The following is a 24,647-nucleotide window of genomic DNA, read 5'->3' on the forward strand; positions in this document are numbered from 1 at the left end:
AACAGAAAATAAAGAAATTAAACAAATTAGACGCCAACACACACGCGCGCGCAAATTTTCCCCTTTTTTATTGACTTTTTTGAGGGGTTCGGGGGGTCTCCAAACGTATGGATTTGCAAAAAAAACTTGGAGGGTCAAATTTGACACGATTCTAATATTTTTCCGTTTTATATACGTAACGAGTTGGTAAGTAAAAAGGAGTCGGGGTGGGCGGATTTCTTGACGACTCCGACTCCACAGCCCCGGTTACAATAAACTTTTTAAAACTTTTCAAAATTCGATTCATTTAGAAATTAGATCTTTAAACCGAACGCGTTGTAAATCTATCGTAGAATAAGTAATTATCGATACATTCGTAAAAACTAATTATTGCGCCCGATTTTCCTGCGCAATTAGGGGAGTGAGTGTTCTACGTATGGTACAGTGACGTCATTACTATAACTAATAACGGTGAAATAGAGATATAAAAATCACTTTATTTGTAAAGAAAATCAAAATTTATATTTAAAAATTTACAATCTTAACCCCGACAATAAAAAATGCCGCAAAAACCGAAAAAAATGTACCTATATTTACGCGAAATATCGATAATTTTCTTCCGGAGAAATGTTTCTTGATAAAATTCATTATCTGTACGAATAAAACTTTCAATAATACATCAGTTACAATGACCGATGTTCCTTTATTACATTATTTGTAGTATGTATTATGTATTACACGTGTTTCCTACATTATAGAATAATAATGTGTATTTTTTTACGGTTTTGTACGGTATCTCTACACTCAAAATTAAGCTTTTTGCCGTTTTATAATATTTTAAGGAAAAACGACGGCCGTACCCAAAGCGTTTAGCTGGCGGAAGTAGGGGAAGAGAAGATAGAAAAACGAGAAAGGAAGGATCCCTCCGAGCGGTGTAAATAAGGTTACAATTCTCCGCGCGCTGTTTTTATCCCGCAAAGCCGCGGATCTAAAAGAAAGTCGGAATTGTAGCGTACAGTACGTGGATAAGTAGCGCGCTACGTAAAAGCCAGACAGAGTCGAGTATAATGCTTAAAACTAGAGTAAAGGCTTTAAACCGATACTAAAATAATACGGAAGCCAGCGAGCCTCTAAGAAGCGGAATAACTTAACTAGGAGAATTAGTGAATATACTTATAACTTACATTTAACTTAGCTATAATTTAATTTTAAGTTAGTTATCTTAAATCTAACTTATTACTAAACACGAATGCCGACCAGGAAACGTATGGTGGTTTTATAGCATCGACCCGCTATAATTCCGCGGTTAATAACAGTAAGAAAGAGTCGTCATAAAAACTTTTTGAGCAGCTGCATCAAAAGAGAAATATAAGAAGCGCGTAAGTGTAAACAATGCAATAAAACGTTTGATCTTTCATCGGTGTATCTCTTAGTTTTTTTATGTTTGTAATCTTTGGGCAGTACAAAGAGAGGCTTTGAATCGTATTCATTATAGTAGGCTACAATACGGTATTGATCGAATTGTAAGAATTGGTGGTCGACGTACCCGGACAGACCGAATACGAAACCGCCGCTCGTCTATTTTTCTGCATTATGACAAATCCAAACTGTTTCGACTAACGAAAAACAAAGCCTTATATAAAATAAACTGCGCCTATACGGTATTACGGAGTGTACATTGATTTCATTCTGTTTTCTTGATTCCCGAAACCTGCAAAAATTCGCAAGGGACCGAAATTTCACCGTTTTCCCGCCGCGTGGCGTATAATTGGTTCCACCCGTCTCCAAAGGCGTTGTTTTACGTCCGGTTCCATGTTTTCGAAGATGGCTTTAGGCGATACGGCGAGTAGTAAATCTACAAAGAAAGAAATACGCTGAGGAAAAATATCTTTACCCTTAATCATTATCGAGATAAATATTAAATAATTATGTTTGAATATTATTTGTGAAATTTATAATATCTTTTTAACAATGAGGTTGAAAGATTTTAAACTTAGAAATATTTTTTTTTTTTCAAATTTCTATCAAACATTTTGTAAAATAATTTTCGCTTTCGTTTTCCGTTTGTTCTTCCGTTTCTTAAAAGCATTTGGATACGTATTTTGAAATATCCTTTCGGGTAACTTATTATATTTTATTTACGTTAATACACCGCGTTGTATAATACGTATAGGGAATCATAGATCAATAAATATTACTGCCTTTATCTTATATTAATTGGCAAAGAAATAAAAGTTTAAACTGTACGTTAAATAAGTAACTACTCCGGGCACAACGTATAAATTTACATTCATAAAGTTACTAGGGTAAATACGAAGAACTCGCGAATAAAAATTATTCGTGATAGCGGATAATGAATTTATTGCGTTTCTCGTCCCGTCTTCCTCCATTGCGGTACCCAAAATAGAACCGTCTAAAAACAGAATAGTAGACAATAGTCTAGTAATACCAGGCCTTAATTCCAGGTACCTCACACCTAGAGGAAAAGTGAACGGTAAACGCGTATTAGGGCGCATCGAACGAAAGCGAGCCGACCCGATTTATTCGCGAACTCTGGCCGACAATGAAAAGTAGCCAGGACCTTGGTTAAAGCATTTAATCCGTTGGTTAACGAACCTGGCTAGTAGAAGTCCCGTGGTTTCTGCTTCGAAAAGTCTATCGCTTTCTGCCCTTCCGCATTCTTGGCAAACTGCGACTCAACGCGCGAAAGCAATACAGTAAAAGTCAGATTATAGGGTGAGTTCTGCAGAATTTCCCGTTCGAAGTTCTCGAGCCCGTTGCTGGTCGTATCTTTAGTTCGCTGTCTAGCATTATCATTCGAGACGGCAAGAATTGCCCGTATTCTTCGTTGCGAGAAGCCGGGGATCAAAAGGGAGTCGACCTCTTATCGGCACGGATCGGTGAGGTCGCGGGATGGCTTTAAGTTAGTACGTCGTTGGGATAACGTTAGGCTAAATAGCTTACGGGTAGACAACGTCCTGGGTTCGGACTACAATTTCAATATTCAAACAAATATCTAATTCTAAGACTATCGAGTTGTAATTTCCTAACTCTTCGACCGAGAGTTTACATTAATCTACTAAATATAATCTACGTCCTCGGATCCTCAAATACGCGACAGTCCGTCAGACGATCGTAGATCTAGTCCGGGTCTCGTCTGCGTTCCTCGGGAGGCGAAGGTTGGTGGATGAGACTAAGTTCCTGTCCTTTAAAATGTCATTTTGTTCACAAGGGCGTTGGCGCCCGGTGTAGGGTATCCACCCTCTCGTTTTACTCGGTCGTCCGCCCGTTTCTAAAAGTGCGATCCCTTATATTTTAGACTTTTCATCCAATAGCGAGTTTGGATTTCGATCGTCCGACGACGAGTCGTTCTAGCGAGAGAGCGTGTCATCAGACGCGATAACGTCTCTCCTAGGAAGTGGACGGTCGAAAAAGAAAGTCGTATTTCCTGGTTCTCGCCGGCTTTTTCCAACAAGTGAAAAGGTGTAAAATTTTAACAACAAAATATTACATGTAAATTTCGACTTATAAGAAAAAATTTTTCCTCCGTTCGGATCCTCGCACCATTGCCGCGCGGAACCATCTGGAGGGTTTTCTCCGCAGTCGCCGTACGTCTTTCACGCGTTTGAAGAATCGAAGCCACAGTTTTCCCTCCAAAGTAGCGGTGCGGGAGGCGGACTTTGTTACGCGTAAACCATAAAACTACTAAGAGCGGGGAATGGCCGGACACCAAAAACAACCGGACAAATGCCTCGATGCCGGCGGTTAGTACTTTTAAGCCTCGGATGACAGTTTGCATATAAATTACGTTGGTATACTTTCATTTTACTGAAACGAATCTTAAACGCGCGCTATAACAATAACATTATCGTGACATTGTTTTTAGTAGATCGGGCTGGAATTTAGTTGGGAATAACGCATCGTATGAAAGAAGTTTAATATTTATATTATAATAATAACGATAGAAATTAACGGTAGCCATGTTACGCAAATATAGTTACGTTATTAATCACGAAATATTTCTAATCTATTTAATGTCAAAAACTATAAAAGGTAATTCCGTAAGAGCGTATTAAACGTAAATTGAAAAATATTTAAAACGGATGAAAAACGTACCCAAAAATTGCTTTTTATCAGAAAACGGCACATCTAAAACATCGCATTTACTTTTGGTCACTCTCGAGCCAAACCGGAAAACGTAATTTTTAAATTCCGATTCGACGTCCTTCCAATCGTCGGTGGGCGGAATCGTGTCCAGCATATCTTCGGTCTGAAACCGATGGCAGTTTTTAATTCTACCCGACATTAATTTTGCGGAAAGAATATTAATGGGCTACCTTTATGTACTCGGTCCACTCTCGGTCGGTACTCGGCTCTCGTCTGACGGAATACGAAGGTTGTTTGGTAATAAGAACGAAGAAAAAATGTCCTCCGGGCTTCAGAAGCGAAGAAACGACAGAAAATAAGTTTTCCAGATCATTTATAAAATGGAAGACGTAGAAAGACACGACTTTATCGTATTTTTCAATTTCTGTCGATTCCAGTCTAGAAATTATAAATCGCGAAATCCGAGTTTAATTAATACTTTAATTACGCGTATCGGTTTATTCGGTTATCGATATTAGAGAAGTTGCGGCCGACGTTTTCAACGCGAAGACGTGTACGTCGGACGTTCGGCGCCGCTTTCCTGTAAGCCTAGAAGTTTGGCAACGGTGTTTGGGACGTCGAGCATGATTCCACTGACTATCCAAACACCATTGTCAAACTTCTAGGCTTACAGGAAAGCGGCGCCGAACGTCCGACGTACACGTCTTCGCGTTGAAAACGTCGGCCGCAACTTCTCTAATATCGATAACCGAATAAACCGATACGCGTAATTAAAGTATTAATTAAACTCGGATTTCGCGATTTATAATTTCTAGACTGGAATCGACAGAAATTGAAAAATACGATAAAGTCGTGTCTTTCTACGTCTTCCATTTTATAAATGATCTGGAAAACTTATTTTCTGTCGTTTCTTCGCTTCTGAAGCCCGGAGGACATTTTTTCTTCGTTCTTATTACCAAACAACCTTGGTATTCCGTCAGACGAGAGCCGAGTACCGACCGAGAGTGGACCGAGTACATAAAGGTAGCCCATTAATATTCTTTCCGCAAAATTAATGCCGGGTAGAATTAAAAACTGCCATCGGTTTCAGACCGAAGATATGCTGGACACGATTCCGCCCACCGACGATTGGAAGGACGTCGAATCGGAATTTAAAAATTACGTTTTCCGGTTTGGCTCGAGAGTGACCAAAAGTAAATGCGATGTTTTAGATGTGCCGTTTTCTGATAAAAAGCAATTTTTGGGTACGTTTTTCATCCGTTTTAAATATTTTTCAATTTACGTTTAATACGCTCTTACGGAATTACCTTTTATAGTTTTTGACATTAAATAGATTAGAAATATTTCGTGATTAATAACGTAACTATATTTGCGTAACATGGCTACCGTTAATTTCTATCGTTATTATTATAATATAAATATTAAACTTCTTTCATACGATGCGTTATTCCCAACTAAATTCCAGCCCGATCTACTAAAAACAATGTCACGATAATGTTATTGTTATAGCGCGCGTTTAAGATTCGTTTCAGTAAAATGAAAGTATACCAACGTAATTTATATGCAAACTGTCATCCGAGGCTTAAAAGTACTAACCGCCGGCATCGAGGCATTTGTCCGGTTGTTTTTGGTGTCCGGCCATTCCCCGCTCTTAGTAGTTTTATGGTTTACGCGTAACAAAGTCCGCCTCCCGCACCGCTACTTTGGAGGGAAAACTGTGGCTTCGATTCTTCAAACGCGTGAAAGACGTACGGCGACTGCGGAGAAAACCCTCCAGATGGTTCCGCGCGGCAATGGTGCGAGGATCCGAACGGAGGAAAAATTTTTTCTTATAAGTCGAAATTTACATGTAATATTTTGTTGTTAAAATTTTACACCTTTTCACTTGTTGGAAAAAGCCGGCGAGAACCAGGAAATACGACTTTCTTTTTCGACCGTCCACTTCCTAGGAGAGACGTTATCGCGTCTGATGACACGCTCTCTCGCTAGAACGACTCGTCGTCGGACGATCGAAATCCAAACTCGCTATTGGATGAAAAGTCTAAAATATAAGGGATCGCACTTTTAGAAACGGGCGGACGACCGAGTAAAACGAGAGGGTGGATACCCTACACCGGGCGACAACGCCCTTGTGAACAAAATGACATTTTAAAGGACAGGAACTTAGTCTCATCCACCAACCTTCGCCTCCCGAGGAACGCAGACGAGACCCGGACTAGATCTACGATCGTCTGACGGACTGTCGCGTATTTGAGGATCCGAGGACGTAGATTATATTTAGTAGATTAATGTAAACTCTCGGTCGAAGAGTTAGGAAATTACAACTCGATAGTTTTAGAATTAGATATTTGTTTGAATATTGAAATTGTAGTCCGAACCCAGGACGTTGTCTACCCGTAAGCTATTTAGCCTAACGTTATCCCAACGTACTAACTTAAAGCCATCCCGCGACCTCACCGATCCGTGCCGATAAGAGGTCGACTTCCTTTTGATCCCCGGCTTCTCGCAACGAAGAATACGGGCAATTCTTGCCGTCTCGAATGATAATGCTAGACAGCGAACTAAAGATACGACCAGCAACGGGCTCGAGAACTTCGAACGGGAAATTCTGCAGAACTCACCCTATAATCTGACTTTTACTGTATTGCTTTCGCGCGTTGAGTCGCAGTTTGCCAAGAATGCGGAAGGGCAGAAAGCGATAGACTTTTCGAAGCAGAAACCACGGGACTTCTACTAGCCAGGTTCGTTAACCAACGGATTAAATGCTTTAACCAAGGTCCTGGCTACTTTTCATTGTCGGCCAGAGTTCGCGAATAAATCGGGTCGGCTCGCTTTCGTTCGATGCGCCCTAATACGCGTTTACCGTTCACTTTTCCTCTAGGTGTGAGGTACCTGGAATTAAGGCCTGGTATTACTAGACTATTGTCTACTATTCTGTTTTTAGACGGTTCTATTTTGGGTACCGAAATGGAGGAAGACGGGACGAGAAACGCAATAAATTCATTATCCGCTATCACGAATAATTTTTATTCGCGAGTTCTTCGTATTTACCCTAGTAACTTTATGAATGTAAATTTATACGTTGTGCCCGGAGTAGTTACTTATTTAACGTACAGTTTAAACTTTTATTTCTTTGCCAATTAATATAAGATAAAGGCAGTAATATTTATTGATCTATGATTCCCTATACGTATTATACAACGCGGTGTATTAACGTAAATAAAATATAATAAGTTACCCGAAAGGATATTTCAAAATACGTATCCAAATGCTTTTAAGAAACGGAAGAACAAACGGAAAACGAAAGCGAAAATTATTTTACAAAATGTTTGATAGAAATTTGAAAAAAAAAAAAATATTTCTAAGTTTAAAATCTTTCAACCTCATTGTTAAAAAGATATTATAAATTTCAAAAATAATGATTAAGGGTAAAGATATTTCTCCTCAGCGTATTTCTTTCTTTGTAGATTTACTACTCGCCGTATCGCCTAAAGCCATCTTCGAAAACATGGAACCGGACGTAAAACAACGCCTTTGGAGACGGGCGGAACCAATTATTCTCAAATACGCCACGCGGCGGGAAAACGGTGAAATTTCGGTCCCTTGCGAATTTTTGCAGGTTTCGGGAATCAAGAAAACAGAATGAAATCAATGTACACTCCGTAATACCGTATAGGCGCAGTTTATTTTATATAAGGCTTTGTTTTTCGTTAGTCGAAACAGTTTGGATTTGTCATAATGCAGAAAAATAGACGAGCGGCGGTTTCGTATTCGGTCTGTCCGGGTACGTCGACCACCAATTCTTACAATTCGATCAATACCGTATTGTAGCCTACTATAATGAATACGATTCAAAGCCTCTCTTTGTACTGCCCAAAGATTACAAACATAAAAAAACTAAGAGATACACCGATGAAAGATCAAACGTTTTATTGCATTGTTTACACTTACGCGCTTCTTATATTTCTCTTTTGATGCAGCTGCTCAAAAAGTTTTTATGACGACTCTTTCTTACTGTTATTAACCGCGGAGTTATAGCGGGTCGATGCTATAAAACCACCATACGTTTCCTGGTCGGCATTCGTGTTTAGTAATAAGTTAGATTTAAGATAACTAACTTAAAATTAAATTATAGCTAAGTTAAATGTAAGTTATAAGTATATTCACTAATTCTCCTAGTTAAGTTATTCCGCTTCTTAGAGGCTCGCTGGCTTCCGTATTATTTTAGTATCGGTTTAAAGCCTTTACTCTAGTTTTAAGCATTATACTCGACTCTGTCTGGCTTTTACGTAGCGCGCTACTTATCCACGTACTGTACGCTACAATTCCGACTTTCTTTTAGATCCGCGGCTTTGCGGGATAAAAACAGCGCGCGGAGAATTGTAACCTTATTTACACCGCTCGGAGGGATCCTTCCTTTCTCGTTTTTCTATCTTCTCTTCCCCTACTTCCGCCAGCTAAACGCTTTGGGTACGGCCGTCGTTTTTCCTTAAAATATTATAAAACGGCAAAAAGCTTAATTTTGAGTGTAGAGATACCGTACAAAACCGTAAAAAAATACACATTATTATTCTATAATGTAGGAAACACGTGTAATACATAATACATACTACAAATAATGTAATAAAGGAACATCGGTCATTGTAACTGATGTATTATTGAAAGTTTTATTCGTACAGATAATGAATTTTATCAAGAAACATTTCTCCGGAAGAAAATTATCGATATTTCGCGTAAATATAGGTACATTTTTTTCGGTTTTTGCGGCATTTTTTATTGTCGGGGTTAAGATTGTAAATTTTTAAATATAAATTTTGATTTTCTTTACAAATAAAGTGATTTTTATATCTCTATTTCACCGTTATTAGTTATAGTAATGACGTCACTGTACCATACGTAGAACACTCACTCCCCTAATTGCGCAGGAAAATCGGGCGCAATAATTAGTTTTTACGAATGTATCGATAATTACTTATTCTACGATAGATTTACAACGCGTTCGGTTTAAAGATCTAATTTCTAAATGAATCGAATTTTGAAAAGTTTTAAAAAGTTTATTGTAACCGGGGCTGTGGAGTCGGAGTCGTCAAGAAATCCGCCCACCCCGACTCCTTTTTACTTACCAACTCGTTACGTATATAAAACGGAAAAATATTAGAATCGTGTCAAATTTGACCCTCCAAGTTTTTTTTGCAAATCCATACGTTTGGAGACCCCCCGAACCCCTCAAAAAAGTCAATAAAAAAGGGGAAAATTTGCGCGCGCGTGTGTGTTGGCGTCTAATTTGTTTAATTTCTTTATTTTCTGTTTTGAGATATTGTTTAATATCTCGGAACGGGTAAAGTTTAAGAAACGAAATGTGGCGCTGCAGCTCGCGTATAAAGGGGCGTTAATACTATTAAATTTTGGTTCTTAATTAAAGGTCGACGGGGTGAAGACATAAAAGTAATCGTGTGTCGTATCTCTTAATTTAATGAATATTTTACTCGTTATTAGCGTTCAAAATTTAAAAAAATAAAATAAAATCTTTACCCTCGTCTTTACTCTCAAAGTAAGCTTTTTTGCCATTTTATAACAGTACGGTAAAACCCGTTAAGATGTTCTCGCCTAAGATGTTAGAACGTATATGGGGACACAATTTAGTTCGACCGCTTTGACTTAAATAACTAACTCCCGCGTTAAACCATCCGACTCCGATTCTGACCACAGAAATTATTAGGCTTCAAACGGGGTGAACGAAATCATGCTCCCCCACACAGTCTAACATCCACATGTGAGGACCCGAACAGGGGTCGATTGAGAGGTCCGAATGAGGGGTATCGATCGAAAATAAAGAGCTCCTTTTCAGACGCTAAGGAAACGGATTAGGTGTCTCGAATGAACAATGCAATTGTTTTTTTTTCGTAAATTTGTTAAACAATGGAAACGGATAAATTCGAAGAAAACGCGACGAGAGAGAGGAATCATATTCAGTCGCAACGTTGACCTCTCCCGCGCCCTTCATTAGGTTTCGAATGGTCACCAGGTGACTATGAGAGACCAATGGAGAGGCGACGACGGTTAAGAAATCTATAAAACCGTGCGACTCAAGGGACAAAGGTTCTTGATTCTTAGTTCTTGGTGCTCCTCTCCAGGATTTTTGTGATCCTACTTATCAACAGCGACCGATTCGTCAACTCCTGTGACTTACTGTCGCTCTCCCGCGACGTCGTGATTTGCACGGATTTGCCTTTCACCGGAGACTTTCGCCGAAGCTGTGCCGCACGCCCCGGGGCCGTCGATATCAACGTACGACATCGAAGGACCAAACGGAGAAAGTCGGACCCTTGAAGGAACTTTTAATTTGTTCCCCGAGCTGTGTTACGTTGAAAATTTGAAGAACGTTGTAAGAATCTTTTGTTATATAATAAACGGGTTAAAAATGGTAAACCTGTCTCAGAAAGTCATTCTGCGCCCACACGACAGAAAGAACCGCTCGGCTGTCGAAAAACCCTCACCCTAATCGGCTGACCTCACACACACATAGAAAAAAACCTCGAATCTTTCGTATATCTCGAAATTTCCAGGTGTCCCGAGTCCAGAAATGTAAAAATTTGGAAGGGGTCATTTTTTGACCGAGCGCTACGCTTTTCCTCTGTTATATAAGGTACTTTTCCTAAATATGTCGAAAGCTCTGATCAACCGCTTAGTCTACTTGTAACGAGTGACAGCGGTACGATAACGTATACATTATTTCACACGTGNTACGTTATAGGAATTGTCGTTATAGGAACGTACGTTATAGGGGGGTCGACTGTATTAAGGGAAACTATTTTATTTGAAGTTTAAAACTATTTACAAAAAATTAATGTAAACGGTCGTCATACAAAACGTACGACTCCCGTTTACGTTCGCTTAACCTTCCGTATTCGCATTAGTACCAGTGAAAATGAACATGGCAAAGTTATGGAGTAACAGAGAGTACGCGAGAGAATATAGGTTCGAGTTAAAACGTCGACACTTTCGATTTAACGAGATGGCGTTTGGGGAAAAACCCTACGGGGTCTGTAGACAGTTACGCGTTAACGTAGTTCGATTTAGAAAGGTTTTAATATAACGTATCAAATCGGTAGGCGAGATCTCAAATATAGATAATTTATAAAGATACAGTCAAATAACAAACACAAAGTATGGCGAAAGACTCGCCTACAAATGCGAAAAACACAAATTTAGTGCGTGTCGACCCGTCACGTTACGACAAAAATGTAACTACGGTATATAAATACATTTTACTATAAAGGCACGTATAAATATCAGACTTTAATTATACTTAAAATTTAAATCACACTAGAGAAAGAGTCGATAGTAAACGAACGCCAAACCAACGTAACAATCTTTATTACGTAGTTTTTTTATTAGGCACGGCTCGAATTTCCTCTAGAATAACGCATCGTGTCTATACGAAATGTGTTTTATATTTATTTAATAATAATAGAAATTAATATCGATAAGCCTCCGAAAATGTAATACGTTAGGTTCTTTTTTTTTAACTGTGGGCACTAAGAGGGCCTCTTTTCGCCAGCCCATTATGGGTTCGGCCAGGCCCACAATGGAGCTGTCGGGTGGTGAGGGACGGGGCCCACCCCCAGAAAAATTCCAGGGGATTTTTCGACCCGTTCGGATTGGATCCCGGGTCACCCAGAGCGGTAGGTTGCCACCTCGACCGCTGGGCCATCCGGCCTTAATACGTTAGGTTAGCTGGCGTTAAGTTATTAATGGCCGAGGTATTTCGAAATTATTTTACGTTAATAACTTAAAAAGCTAATGCGATAAAATTAAGAAATATTTAAAATAAAATGAAAAATTTACCCAAGAAATGTTTTTTATGGGAAAATGGCACATCCAATACTTCGAGTTTACTTTTTGTCACTGTCAAATCGAACCGGGACACGTAATCTTCGAATTGCGATTCTACGTGGTTCCAGTCGTCGGCCGATGCGGTCGTCGCGAGTATATCTTCGGGCTGAAAGAAATTGTAATTTTTAACTTTCGTCCAGGCGAGTTTTACACGGAAAATATTCAATTTAATAATCGACCTTTACGTACTCGGTCCATTGCTCGTTGGAACTCAGATCCCGCATAATCGAGAATAAAGGGAATTTCGTAAGAAAAATGAAGAAGAAATATCCTCCGGGCTTCAAAATCGAAGAAATGACGGAAAACAATTTCTGGTAATCGTTTATGAAATGGAAGACGTAAATGGATATAACTTTATCGTAATTTCCAATTTCTTGTAAATCGGGACTAAAAATTACAAATTTACGAATTACAATTTATATTTTATGATAAAAACTAGCTGCGAGGACCCGCTTGGCTGGGCAAAAAGTAACGATAGCGAAGATTAAGATAATTACATTATAGCCAATCTTACCCGTTTTCACACAATGCAAGAATTAAGTCCCCCCCGTTTCCAGACGGAACGTCTCCCGTTCACGTCCAGTCAAACGAACTATTTTCAATTTAATCAATTTTCTGGAACGTTTACAATCGTTCTATAATCGAACAAATTCGAATTTAAAACGGTTCGAACATTTTTAAAATCGAAATAGAAAATCTTCGAAGTCAACCACTTTAAACCCCCCTATCTCCCGCACCCTTATGGCTATCGAGACGCAACCACCATAGTGCACGAATGGAGACTCGGGGCCACTACCACATACAAACACCATTCACGTGCGATGCGTAGTAGTTTTGGCTAAAAAGTGAAATATAGGGACACACACGTCCATTTATATATATATATAGATAATGTTTACAACATAATTATTATCGATGAGCTTTTACGCAATATTCTATGTTCTTTCGTTTATTCTCTACTTGTATTGAAAAGCGCCACTTCTTACAGGGAGGTCTTTTTAAGGGAAACTGGTCCCTATTTAGGCGTTACGGACGTGGAGAAAACCCGGAAAACTCCACGTGGCCAGCCAGTACGAGCCGGGCACGAACCCAAGACCGAACTCCCAGTGTTCGGGGTACGAAGACCGCTCGGCCACCGAATCTGACCGAATCTGACCGAGATGGCGCATTTCGTTGTAATTAAAAATTAGTTTTCAATGATGGATAGAAACGCAAACCACTAAGTATCTCGATCTGTAATTAATTATGTACCGTAACGCTTATTAATCGTTGCATTTAGATGGCGCGCCTACAAAGTAAAACAATATTCGCACCACTTACCTTTGAAGGATATCTCGAGTCTTATATTCTATTTTCTCGTGAAAATACGTCTGGCTGGCGTACTCGATGTAATTTGGTATTACGTCGATGGCAACGATTTTCTTTAATTTCCGGCATTTCGGCAAGAGAACGTTCTTGGTGGTTCTTCCGGGACCGCATCCGATATCCAAAATAATATCCTCGTCCGACCATTTCATGGACGGAAGATGTAAATCTAGAGACGAATCCGCGTAGGAAATTAACGATTTCGGGCATAATTTTTCAAAAACTTCGGCTTTTCCTTCCATTTTGTCTACAATTAAAAGTAAATATTTATTTTCGCCGACTCGAAAAGAGAGGGGGCGAAGAAGGAACGAGGGAATATTCTACAAAATGCCGACCGTAAGCCGTGGCAAAGAACCAGATTAGGTTAGGTTATAATATCGAAAGTTTACTAAACGTCGACATTTTCTACCCGCTTTACGTTGGGGTGCGCTTTGTCGATTCCCTATAAATCCTCGTATTTTTCCCCAAACTCGGGGGAATTTTGGTTACGTCGTTCGTTCCGATGGAAAATTTAGTAAGGTATAGAAATATAAACTACCCTATTAGCTTTAAAAAATTTTATCGATTTCGACTGGGCCAGGCGACTTATACCGGCGCGGTCGGTACTTTAAGTTTCACTTTTAAAATAATGTGGCAAACGGCGTAATATTAAAATTACTTTATTAAATTTAAAATATAAACTTTAAATTAAAAAATAGCCGCATGTACGCAATTAAATGCACTAAATAATAAATCGAACCGGGAAAATAAAAAGTAACGCGCTTAAGTAGCGTATAACAAAATAAAATGTAAAGCATTTTTCTGTACCTTTTGCCAGAAGCGGCGATGTCCCGTGTCTTAATTAATGTCACTCCGCGGCCGCTGGTTTCTCCTAAATAATCCTCTGGGAGACGATTTCGCCAGCCAATCGCATCCGCGATACGAGGAGTTTCTTACGTTTCCACGAAAACGCGCAATCTCCCGGAATGCCCACGTTGCGTAATTTCCTTTTTCGTCCTTTCCTCGTTCTTAAAATAAAATTTTCTGTGTGTTTAAAACGACCATAAGGTGTAAAATTTTTGCAAAATTAATATAGGTTAAATCTGAAAAAATAAAAATGTCTTCAATTCTTGGCGTTTTCTAGTCATTTTTATATTATATCCGCGTAAAGTCCGAGCCCCAAACTAACCGAACCCTGGTTTATGTAACGCGCCCGTAGAAAATATATCCGGGCTGTGGAAAGAAACCAAGACGTTAAAAATGTATGAAAGTAATTTAGTTCACTCTTTCAATTTATAAAGCGTTAATATAAGGATATAGGGCGAATCTTCGACGTGGCGTAAACCCGGTAATCGCTTATTTTACGATGGTATAACTTGTCTACTTTACTAATTCTTTTTCTAAGGTATCGCGAAAACCATGGTACAAAACAGCGCGCGAGATTGCGGAACTAAATTATTCCGCCACACCCGAATTTCTTTGTTACTCTATTCTTATTCGATAAGTTTCCTTCTACCGTGTTATCGCGTCGTTATTTTCTACGCTTATCCTCGGTTAACACCCTCTCCGGCTCCGATAGATTCCGATCGATACGATAAACTCGAAAATTAAATTCATCTCGTCGACTTACGACGAAATAATTTTTTTGAATTTAATGCCAAAATCAAAATACGTATGGAAGGAAACTTTCGATTAATAAGCGATAACAATCGGAGTCTTTTTCGTCCTCGAGAGACCGCGCGAATATTAACAATCGACGTCGGCGAGGGAATAGAAAGACTGGGTTAAGTTCTTCTATAAAAGAGACGTAAGCCGTTCCGACAGACGGAACCGTTACTGGAGAAGTTCCGGAATCGGTTGCGGACGTAGTACAAATACCCAGTGGGTGGAAAGTAACTAGGCATTAAGAAATCGCTATAACTTTTACATTTCGAATGAAAATATGACGAAAATGTTTCACCCGTAATACATTCTATATATTTTTTTCGTAATACACACCAGCGAACCGTTCTTATTTAATAAAAACTTTCGATTCTATTCTATTATTAAACAACCCATTATCGGGTACTATGGTAAAAACTATTTATCAAAACCGAATGTCGACGATCGAACGACGAACGTCTCTGTATCGAGGAGAATCGTTTCGTCACACGCACGAAAACGCCATAACAGAAAACGAAACGACATTTCGAAATACGAGAATTCCCGTAAGGAAAACGCGCGAATAGTTTTACACGTTTCTGCTTTTCGTCAACGACCGAAGCTGTAAGAAAAGAGAAAAATCTCTTTTAATATCGCCCAGCCATTTTTAATTAAAATTTGTTTAGGTAATTTAGAATTTAGAATTACGCATTCCTTTTTTACAAATGTTATACGAAACGAGCAAATTCTAACCTTCGACGTTTATACGTTCGTTTATCAAACGCTATTTATATTTGGCGTAGAAAGATAAGTTTGCGCATTGACTTGGTCTCGAATGGATAACGATATCGCTTACGTCGTCGTCGTTATCGCTCGTCTCCGTATTAATTGATGCGGGACGGAGGAAGAGTTAAAGGAGAGAAGATTTCCGATTTGGACTTACGACGGCCGAAATTGCCCGATCTCCGTTTCGAGGTAAGGATTAAATTCTAGCGAAACGTTCCTACAACTTCGATAATGCAAACGTTCGTTTATAAACTAAACTTTTTTCGGCTGGTAAATTCTCATTCGTTTCGATTATAAAAACTAAAGTTTACGCTATTTCCGACATTTAAATAAATTTTCAAAAGTGGTTTAATTAAAGAATTTTACGTATTTTGTTAAGTAACCGGTGCCCGGAACTAAGAACGTTTAAGGAATTAATGGCGAAAAGCGGGTTGGAGTAGCCGCGGAATCGCCTTACTTCGTAATACTTTAACTTAGAAACGTCTATCTTTCGCCACCATTTTCGATAAAGTAGAAATAAAAAGAAATACTCCAATGACTTTATAAACGAATTCTTATTTTTAAAATAGTGAAAATAAATTGTTTTTAAGTAATAAATATCGATATAACTGGACTTATATAAGAGACATTGTTATATAATTGACTTACACAACTGCCGATAAACGTTCCAACGTCCAATTCTCTAGAAATTGCCACGGATTAAACCTTTACTCGTTGTCGAATAAAGTTCGCCAGTTACATAAAACCCGTATAACCGAGTGTGGATTTCGATCATCATCAAATCTAAATAAAAAAATATCGTCGTAGCGCATCGGTCGTTTAAAAAATAATTCTATTGATTCGAAGGTTCGTTTTATTTCGTATTTTTCCCCATTCTCGTAGCAAAGTTTTTTAAATCTATTGTATAAAACGCTTTTTGTCCAAAATTTCTGAATTTTTGCGGGGAGGTTTGTTTATTAGGGAATCGACGCCATTAAATTTTAATAGTTAATGGTCGAAGGGGTGGGAAAGTAAAGGGAATTGCGTCGTTTCTCGAGTAGGGTGGGATTTAATGACCAGTTTGCTCGTTATTAGCATTTACATCTTTTCGCGTAAAACCCATTCCTCTCCTTAAAATTAAGCGTTTTGACATTTTATAACGGTTAAAAATGTAAAGTTTTTAAAAATAAAATATGATTCCGCGAAAGTTAAGCGACTCGTTACTGGATTTTTTGTTCCGTTACTCGGCAGTGGCGGTTTAATACTTAAGAATAGACAAGTTTCCACGCATAATCGAACGTTGGTATATTTTTAGTCAATTTTAACACTATTTTGAGTAAGATTTGTAACGGGGGAAAAATGATAATAAATAAAATATTTCGCGATTTAACGTTATTTATTTTTATCTCGTAGCGAATTAGACCGGTGGAACATCCTTCGAGTTACGGTGGAGAAAGCCGGGAATATTTTACCAGCGATTTGTCCGTACCTTACTTTCTGGTGGCGTCATTACCAGCCTAGACGAATTCTTATCGTCGTAATTAGGAAGGCCCTCGGAACACCCAACAATATAATTAATTCTTTTCTCATTTCGTGCATTTTAGTAAACAAAATGTCCAAATTTATCCTATTAATTTAATGTATCTAAAGGAATTTTTGACGGGTGAAAAAATTCTAAAATTTTAATTACTTTTACAGTTTCTTACCATCCCGCGTTCGAAAGTATTTTTCTATTTAAAACTTAAAATCCCTTTTCGTACAGATACGAATTCCTAATGGCAAGTTATTGTCGCGTGAGAGTGTATTTATAATATTTGTTTTACCGAATATGCCGTCGACCCTTTTTTACTCGTTTACCCGATAAGGATAGTTATTTTTTTTATTCCAGATAATATGGAAGGAACGGCCGAAGAGTACGAAAAATCCTGCCCCGAAATACTCTCTCGCTACGCCGCTTCTTCTGTAGATTTACATTTTCCGGCCATGAAATGGTCCGAGGAGGATGTCATTTTGGATATCGGATGCGGTCCCGGAAGAACCACCAGGAATATTCTCTTACCGAAATGTCCGAAAGTAAAGAAAATCGTGGCCGTAGACATAAATCCCGGTTACGTCGAGTATGCCAGGAAAACATATTTCCACGAAAAAATAGAGTTTAGGATGCGGAACGTCTTCGAAAGGTAACGAAATCGAGTATCGTTACTTTCATTTCCGAACGAACTCGATTAGAACAATAGAGAGGTTGCGGCCGACGTTTTCAACGCGAAAACGTGTACGTCGGACGTTCGGCGCCGCTTTCCTGTAAACCTAGAAGTTTGGCAACGGTGTTTGGGACGTCGAGCATGATTCCACTGACTATCCAAACACCATTGTCAAACTTCTAGGCTTACAGGAAAGCGGCGCCGAACGTCCGACGTACACGTCTTCGCGTTGAAAACGTCGGCCGCAACTTCTCTAATATCGATAACCGAATAAACCGATACGCGTAATTAAAGTATTAATTAAACTCGGATTTCGCGATTTATAATTTCTAGACTGGAATCGACAGAAATTGAAAAATACGATAAAGTCGTGTCTTTCTACGTCTTCCATTTTATAAATGATCTGGAAAACTTATTTTCTGTCGTTTCTTCGCTTCTGAAGCCCGGAGGACATTTTTTCTTCGTTCTTATTACCAAACAACCTTCGTATTCCGTCAGACGAGAGCCGAGTACCGACCGAGAGTGGACCGAGTACATAAAGGTAGCCCATTAATATTCTTTCCGCAAAATTAATGTCGGGTAGAATTAAAAACTGCCATCGGTTTCAGACCGAAGATATGCTGGACACGATTCCGCCCACCGACGATTGGAAGGACGTCGAATCGGAATTTAAAAATTACGTTTTCCGGTTTGGCTCGAGAGTGACCAAAAGTAAATGCGATGTTTTAGATGTGCCGTTTTCTGATAAAAAGCAATTTTTGGGTACGTTTTTCATCCGTTTTAAATATTTTTCAATTTACGTTTAATACGCTCTTACGGAATTACCTTTTATAGTTTTTGACATTAAATAGATTAGAAATATTTCGTGATTAATAACGTAACTATATTTGCGTAACATGGCTACCGTTAATTTCTATCGTTATTATTATAATATAAATATTAAACTTCTTTCATACGATGCGTTATTCCCAACTAAATTCCAGCCCGATCTACTAAAAACAATGTCACGATAATGTTATTGTTATAGCGCGCGTTTAAGATTCGTTTCAGTAAAATGAAAGTATACCAACGTAATTTATATGCAAACTGTCATCCGAGGCTTAAAAGTACTAACCGCCGGCATCGAGGCATTTGTCCGGTTGTTTTTGGTGTCCGGCCATTCCCCGCTCTTAGTAGTTTTATGGTTTACGCGTAACAAAGTCCGCCTCCCGCACCGCTACTTTGGAGGGAAAACTGTGGCTTCGATTCTTCAAACGCGTGAAAGACGTACGGCGACTGCGGAGAAAACCCTCCAGATGGTTCCGCGCGGCAATGGTGCGAGGATCCGAACGGAGGAAAAATTTTTTCTTATAAGTCGAAATTTACATGTAATATTTTGTTGTTAAAATTTTACACCTTTTCACTTGTTGGAAAAAGCCGGCGAGAACCAGGAAATACGACTTTCTTTTTCGACCGTCCACTTCCTAGGAGAGACGTTATCGCGTCTGATGACACGCTCTCTCGCTAGAACGACTCGTCGTCGGACGATCGAAATCCAAACTCGCTATTGGATGAAAAGTCTAAAATATAAGGGATCGCACTTTTAGAAACGGGCGGACGACCGAGTAAAACGAGAGGGTGGATACCCTACACCGGGCGACAACGCCCTTGTGAACAAAATGACATTTTAAAGGACAGGAACTTAGTCTCATCCACCAACCTTCGCCTCCCGAGGAACGCAGACGAGACCCGGACTAGATCTACGATCGTCTGACGGACCGTCGCGTATTTGAGGATCCGAGGACGTAGATTATATTTAGTAGATTAATGTAAACTCTCGGTCGAAGAGTTAGGAAATTACAACTCGATAGTCTTAGAATTAGATATTTGTTTGAATATTGAAATTGTAGTCCGAACCCAGGACGTTGTCTACCCGTAAGCTATTTAGCCTAACGTTATCCCAACGTACTAACTTAAAGCCATCCCGCGACCTCACCGATCCGTGCCGATAAGAGGTCGACTCCCTTTTGATCCCCGGCTTCTCGCAACGAAGAATACGGGCAATTCTTGCCGTCTCGAATGATAATGCTAGACAGCGAACTAAAGATACGACCAGCAACGGGCTCGAGAACTTCGAACGGGAAATTCTGCAGAACTCACCCTATAATCTGACTTTTACTGTATTGCTTTCGCGCGTTGAGTCGCAGTTTGCCAAGAATGCGGAAGGGCAGAAAGCGATAGACTTTTCGAAGCAGAAACCACGGGACTTCTACTAGCCAGGTTCGTTAACCAACGGATTAAATGCTTTAACCAAGGTCCTGGCTACTTTTCATTGTCGGCCAGAGTTCGCGAATAAATCGGGTCGGCTCGCTTTCGTTCGATGCGCCCTAATACGCGTTTACCGTTCACTTTTCCTCTAGGTGTGAGGTACCTGGAATTAAGGCCTGATATTACTAGACTATTGTCTACTATTCTGTTTTTAGACGGTTCTATTTTGGGTACCGCAATGGAGGAAGACGGGACGAGAAACGCAATAAATTCATTATCCGCTATCACGAATAATTTTTATTCGCGAGTTCTTCGTATTTACCCTAGTAACTTTATGACTGTAAATTTATACGTTGTGCCCGGAGTAGTTACTTATTTAACGTACAGTTTAAAGTTTTATTTCTTTGCCAATCGATATACGATAAAGCCAGTAATATTTACTGATGTATGATTCCCTATACGTATTATACAACGCGGTGTATTAACGTAAATAAAATATAATAAGTTACCCGAAAAGATATTTCAAAATACGTATCCAAATGCTTTTAAGAAACGGAAGAACAAACGGAAAACGAAAGCGAAAATTATTTTACAAAATGTTTGATAGAAATTTGAAAAAAAAAAAATATTTCTAAGTTTAAAATCTTTCAACCTCATTGTTAAAAAGATATTATAAATTTCACAAATAATGTTCAAACATAATTATTTAATATTTATCTCGATAATGATTAAGGGTAAAGATATTTTTCCTCAGCGTATTTCTTTCTTTGTAGATTTACTACTCGCCGTATCGCCTAAAGCCATCTTCGAAAACATGGAACCGGACGTAAAACAACGCCTTTGGAGACGGGTGGAACCAATTATACGCCACGCGGCGGGAAAACGGTGAAATTTCGGTCCCTTGCGAATTTTTGCAGGTTTCGGGAATCAAGAAAACAGAATGAAATCAATGTACACTCCGTAATACCGTATAGGCGCAGTTTATTTTATATAAGGCTTTGTTTTTCGTTAGTCGAAACAGTTTGGATTTGTCATAATGCAGAAAAATAGACGAGCGGCGGTTTCGTATTCGGTCTGTCCGGGTACGTCGACCACCAATTCTTACAATTCGATCAATACCGTATTGTAGCCTACTATAATGAATACGATTCAAAGCCTCTCTTTGTACTGCCCAAAGATTACAAACATAAAAAAACTAAGAGATACACCGATGAAAGATCAAACGTTTTATTGCATTGTTTACACTTACGCGCTTCTTATATTTCTCTTTTGATGCAGCTGCTCAAAAAGTTTTTATGACGACTCTTTCTTACTGTTATTAACCGCGGAATTATAGCGGGTCGATGCTATAAAACCACCATACGTTTCCTGGTCGGCATTCGTGTTTAGTAATAAGTTAGATTTAAGATAACTAACTTAAAATTAAATTATAGCTAAGTTAAATGTAAGTTATAAGTATATTCACTAATTCTCCTAGTTAAGTTATTCCGCTTCTTAGAGGCTCGCTGGCTTCCGTATTATTTTAGTATCGGTTTAAAGCCTTTACTCTAGTTTTAAGCATTATACTCGACTCTGTCTGGCTTTTACGTAGCGCGCTACTTATCCACGTACTGTACGCTACAATTCCGACTTTCTTTTAGATCCGCGGCTTTGCGGGATAAAAACAGCGCGCGGAGAATTGTAACCTTNGAGACTTTCGCCGAAGCTGTGCCGCACGCCCCGGGGCCGTCGATATCAACGTACGACATCGAAGGACCAAACGGAGAAAGTCGGACCCTTGAAGGAACTTTTAATTTGTTCCCCGAGCTGTGTTACGTTGAAAATTTGAAGAACGTTGTAAGAATCTTTTGTTATATAATAAACGGGTTAAAAATGGTAAACCTGTCTCAGAAAGTCATTCTGCGCCCACACGACAGAAAGAACCGCTCGGCTGTCGAAAAACCCTCACCCTAATCGGCTGACCTCACACACACATAGAAAAAAACCTCGAATCTTTCGTATATCTCGAAATTTCCAGGTGTCCCGAGTCCAGAAATGTAAAAATTTGGAAGGGGTCATTTTTTGACCGAGCGCTACGCTTTTCCTCTGTTATATAAGGTACTAGGTCTACTTTTCCTAAATATGTCGAAAGCTCTGATCAACCGCTTAGTCTACTTGTAACGAGTGACAGCGGTACGATAACGTATACATTATTTCACGCGTGAAATAAAGTTTATCGGTAAAACAAAATCGAAACATTATAAAAATTCTCGGGTTTGGCATAGGTGTAACGAGAAAGTACCATTCGCTCGACCATTTTTGTCAATTTTTATAATGACGCGTAAGCCATATAAAACCTAAAATTGTTTTAATTCGATACAGAATATATTTTTAATAATTATCGATCTATATCCAACGAGACTTAAAATGTTTCGAAATTTTTACCTGTTAATAATTTACTGTACAATAATAAACTTTATATAGTTTGATTATAATTTGTAACGAGTAGACAATGACGACGTTAATAAAATTTTAATTTTTAAACGTCTGAACTTTTTAATTTAATAAATGACTCGAAATCAATATTAAGTTAATAATTTAAATAATTATGTGTTTTCAATGCGTATTATTTATTTAAGCTATTCGCCTTCGTTACAACGAATCAACCAACTAGAATATAGTACATAGAGTGGCTGAAGCCACGCCACGTTTGAGGAAAATTGAATACGCGCCCGCCATTTTCCTTTTAGTCGAGGGGACGTGGCATTTGTTTCGCGTAAAGGCAACGAGATGGAATATTGCGACTCGTCGTTGCCACCGAGAGTACTACTGTAACTACGATCGCAGCCACTTTACGTAGTATATTCTAGCCGGTTGCAATTAATTCGGGTCCCTGTCGCCAAACGTTACAATTAAAATTATTTAAGGAATTACTCTCCCACAAATTTGTCTTTATCCTAAGTTTCATTTCCCCACTAAACTTATTTCTCTTCTAATTCCATTTTGAATAAACAAATGCGCGTTAATGTCGTTAAACAATTTGAATTTTTGTCATTTTAAATCTACAATTCCGGGTTAAATCTGAAGCGGTTATAATATATATATCGCATCTAATTATAACATTTTAAACTTACCTTAAACCTTAATATTTTCTCCATTTAATTCATTATAAAAACATTTTTTCGGGGGTTAAAGATGTTTCGTATATCTTCGTGTTTAAAATATGGAAAAACTTCTTTTCTTCTCGACAAGTCTTTATTTTTGTTGCCGTAGAAAAATTTGATATAAAAAATTCCGGCCACGAGTTGCTTAACTTACCCCACAACATTTGGTGGCACCATCTGTTATGATATTTTATTTAAAGAAACTTACATTTTTAACTATTATAAAATGGCAAATAGCTTAATTTCGAGGGTAGGGACGGGTTTTATAAAAAAAAAAGTTGTAAATGCTAATAACAGATAAAATCGTTATTAAGCCTGACCCTACTGAAGATACACACGACCCCCATTATCTCCCCATCCCCTCGCCCTTTAACCTTCAAAATTGAATAGCATCGACACTCTAATAAACAAACCTCCCTGTAAAATTTCAGAAATTTTCGACCAAAAGCGCGGGAATTATTAAGCTTCAAAAAGGGTGAATAAAATGGTGCCCCCATACATACAGAAACGCCACATTTTTTCCATTTCTCGACGTTTTGGTCTTCAGATTCAACAAATGTAAAAATTTTGGGGAGGGGTCATTTTCTGACCGAGCGCTACACTTTTCCTCTGTTATATAAGGTACTAGGTCTACTTTTCCTAAATATGTCGAAAGCTCTGATCAACCGCTTAGTCTACTTGTAACGAGTGACAGCGGTACGATAACGTATACATTATTTCACACGTGAAATAAAGTTTATCGGTAAAACAATATCGAAACATTATAAAAATTCTCGGGTGTAGCGGCATAGGTGTAGCGAGAAAGTACCATTCGCTCGACCATTTTTGTCAATTTTTATAATGACGCGTAAGCCATATAAAACCTAAAATTGTTTTAATTGATACAGAATATATTTTTAATAATTATCGATCTATATCCAACGAGACTTAAAATGTTTCGAAATTTTTACCTGTTAATAATTTACTGTACAATAATAAACTTTATATAGTTTGATTATAATTTGTAACGAGTAGACAATGACGACGTTAATAAAATTTTAATTTTTAAACGTCTGAACTTTTTAATTTAATAAATGACTCGAAATCAATATTAAGTTAATAATTTAAATAATTATGTGTTTTCAATGCGTATTATTTATTTAAGCTATTCGCCTTCGTTACAACGAATCAACCAACTAGAATATAGTACATAGAGTGGCTGAAGCCACGCCACGTTTGAGGAAAATTGAATACGCGCCCGCCATTTTCCTTTTAGTCGAGGGGACGTGGCATTTGTTTCGCGTAAAGGCAACGAGATGGAATATTGCGACTCGTCGTTGCCACC

The 24,647-nt window shown here is 38.5% G+C and overlaps 2 protein-coding genes and 2 long non-coding RNA genes across 4 annotated transcripts in view; 2 read left to right on the forward strand and 2 right to left on the reverse strand.

Moving 5' to 3' along the window:
• The window catches only part of LOC111633900 (hybrid PKS-NRPS synthetase prlS-like), a 19,716-nt gene extending 3,214 nt beyond the window's left edge, over window positions 1-16,502 (reverse strand). The window contains exons 1-5 of the mRNA XM_023378554.1: window positions 16,402-16,502; window positions 14,155-14,354; window positions 13,303-13,594; window positions 12,162-12,369; window positions 11,935-12,088 (exon numbers count right to left, since the gene is read on the reverse strand). Of these exons, the coding sequence (XP_023234322.1) occupies window positions 11,935-12,088; window positions 12,162-12,369; window positions 13,303-13,589 (649 nt within the window). The 5' untranslated portion in view covers window positions 13,590-13,594; window positions 14,155-14,354; window positions 16,402-16,502. The remainder of the gene's footprint in view (window positions 1-11,934; window positions 12,089-12,161; window positions 12,370-13,302; window positions 13,595-14,154; window positions 14,355-16,401) is intronic.
• On the reverse strand, window positions 402-4,542 carry LOC111633902. The gene is made up of 3 exons (XR_002758125.1): window positions 4,317-4,542; window positions 4,096-4,249; window positions 402-1,834 (listed from the first exon to the last, which is right to left on the reverse strand). It is a non-coding gene; the product is annotated as an uncharacterized LOC111633902 (long non-coding RNA).
• LOC111633901 lies at window positions 4,884-8,994 on the forward strand. Its single transcript, XR_002758124.1, has 3 exons — window positions 4,884-5,109; window positions 5,177-5,330; window positions 7,554-8,994. It is a non-coding gene; the product is annotated as an uncharacterized LOC111633901 (long non-coding RNA).
• On the forward strand, window positions 15,502-21,069 carry LOC111633888 (juvenile hormone acid O-methyltransferase-like). Its single transcript, XM_023378531.1, has 5 exons — window positions 15,502-15,942; window positions 17,621-17,912; window positions 18,267-18,474; window positions 18,542-18,695; window positions 20,954-21,069. The coding sequence occupies exons 2-5, from the start codon at window positions 17,626-17,628 to the stop codon at window positions 21,067-21,069; spliced, it is 765 nt and encodes a 254-aa protein (XP_023234299.1). The 5' UTR covers window positions 15,502-15,942; window positions 17,621-17,625.
• Window positions 21,070-24,647: the final 3,578 nt, after the last annotated feature.

This window comes from Centruroides sculpturatus, unplaced genomic scaffold, assembly GCF_000671375.1.
Source record: "Centruroides sculpturatus isolate CEXI.00-Female unplaced genomic scaffold, Cexi_2.0 scaffold747, whole genome shotgun sequence".
Taxonomy (NCBI): Eukaryota; Metazoa; Arthropoda; class Arachnida; order Scorpiones; family Buthidae; genus Centruroides; species Centruroides sculpturatus.

Coding starts and splice junctions, on each gene's coding strand:
- LOC111633888 (XM_023378531.1), top strand. CDS start 17,626: ATGGAAGGAACGGCCGAAGAGTACGAAAAATCCTGCCCCGAAATACTC. Junction 17,913..18,266: donor ATGCGGAACGTCTTCGAAAG/GTAACGAAATCG, acceptor TATAATTTCTAG/ACTGGAATCGACAGAAATTG. Junction 18,696..20,953: donor TGATAAAAAGCAATTTTTGG/GTACGTTTTTCA, acceptor CTTTCTTTGTAG/ATTTACTACTCGCCGTATCG.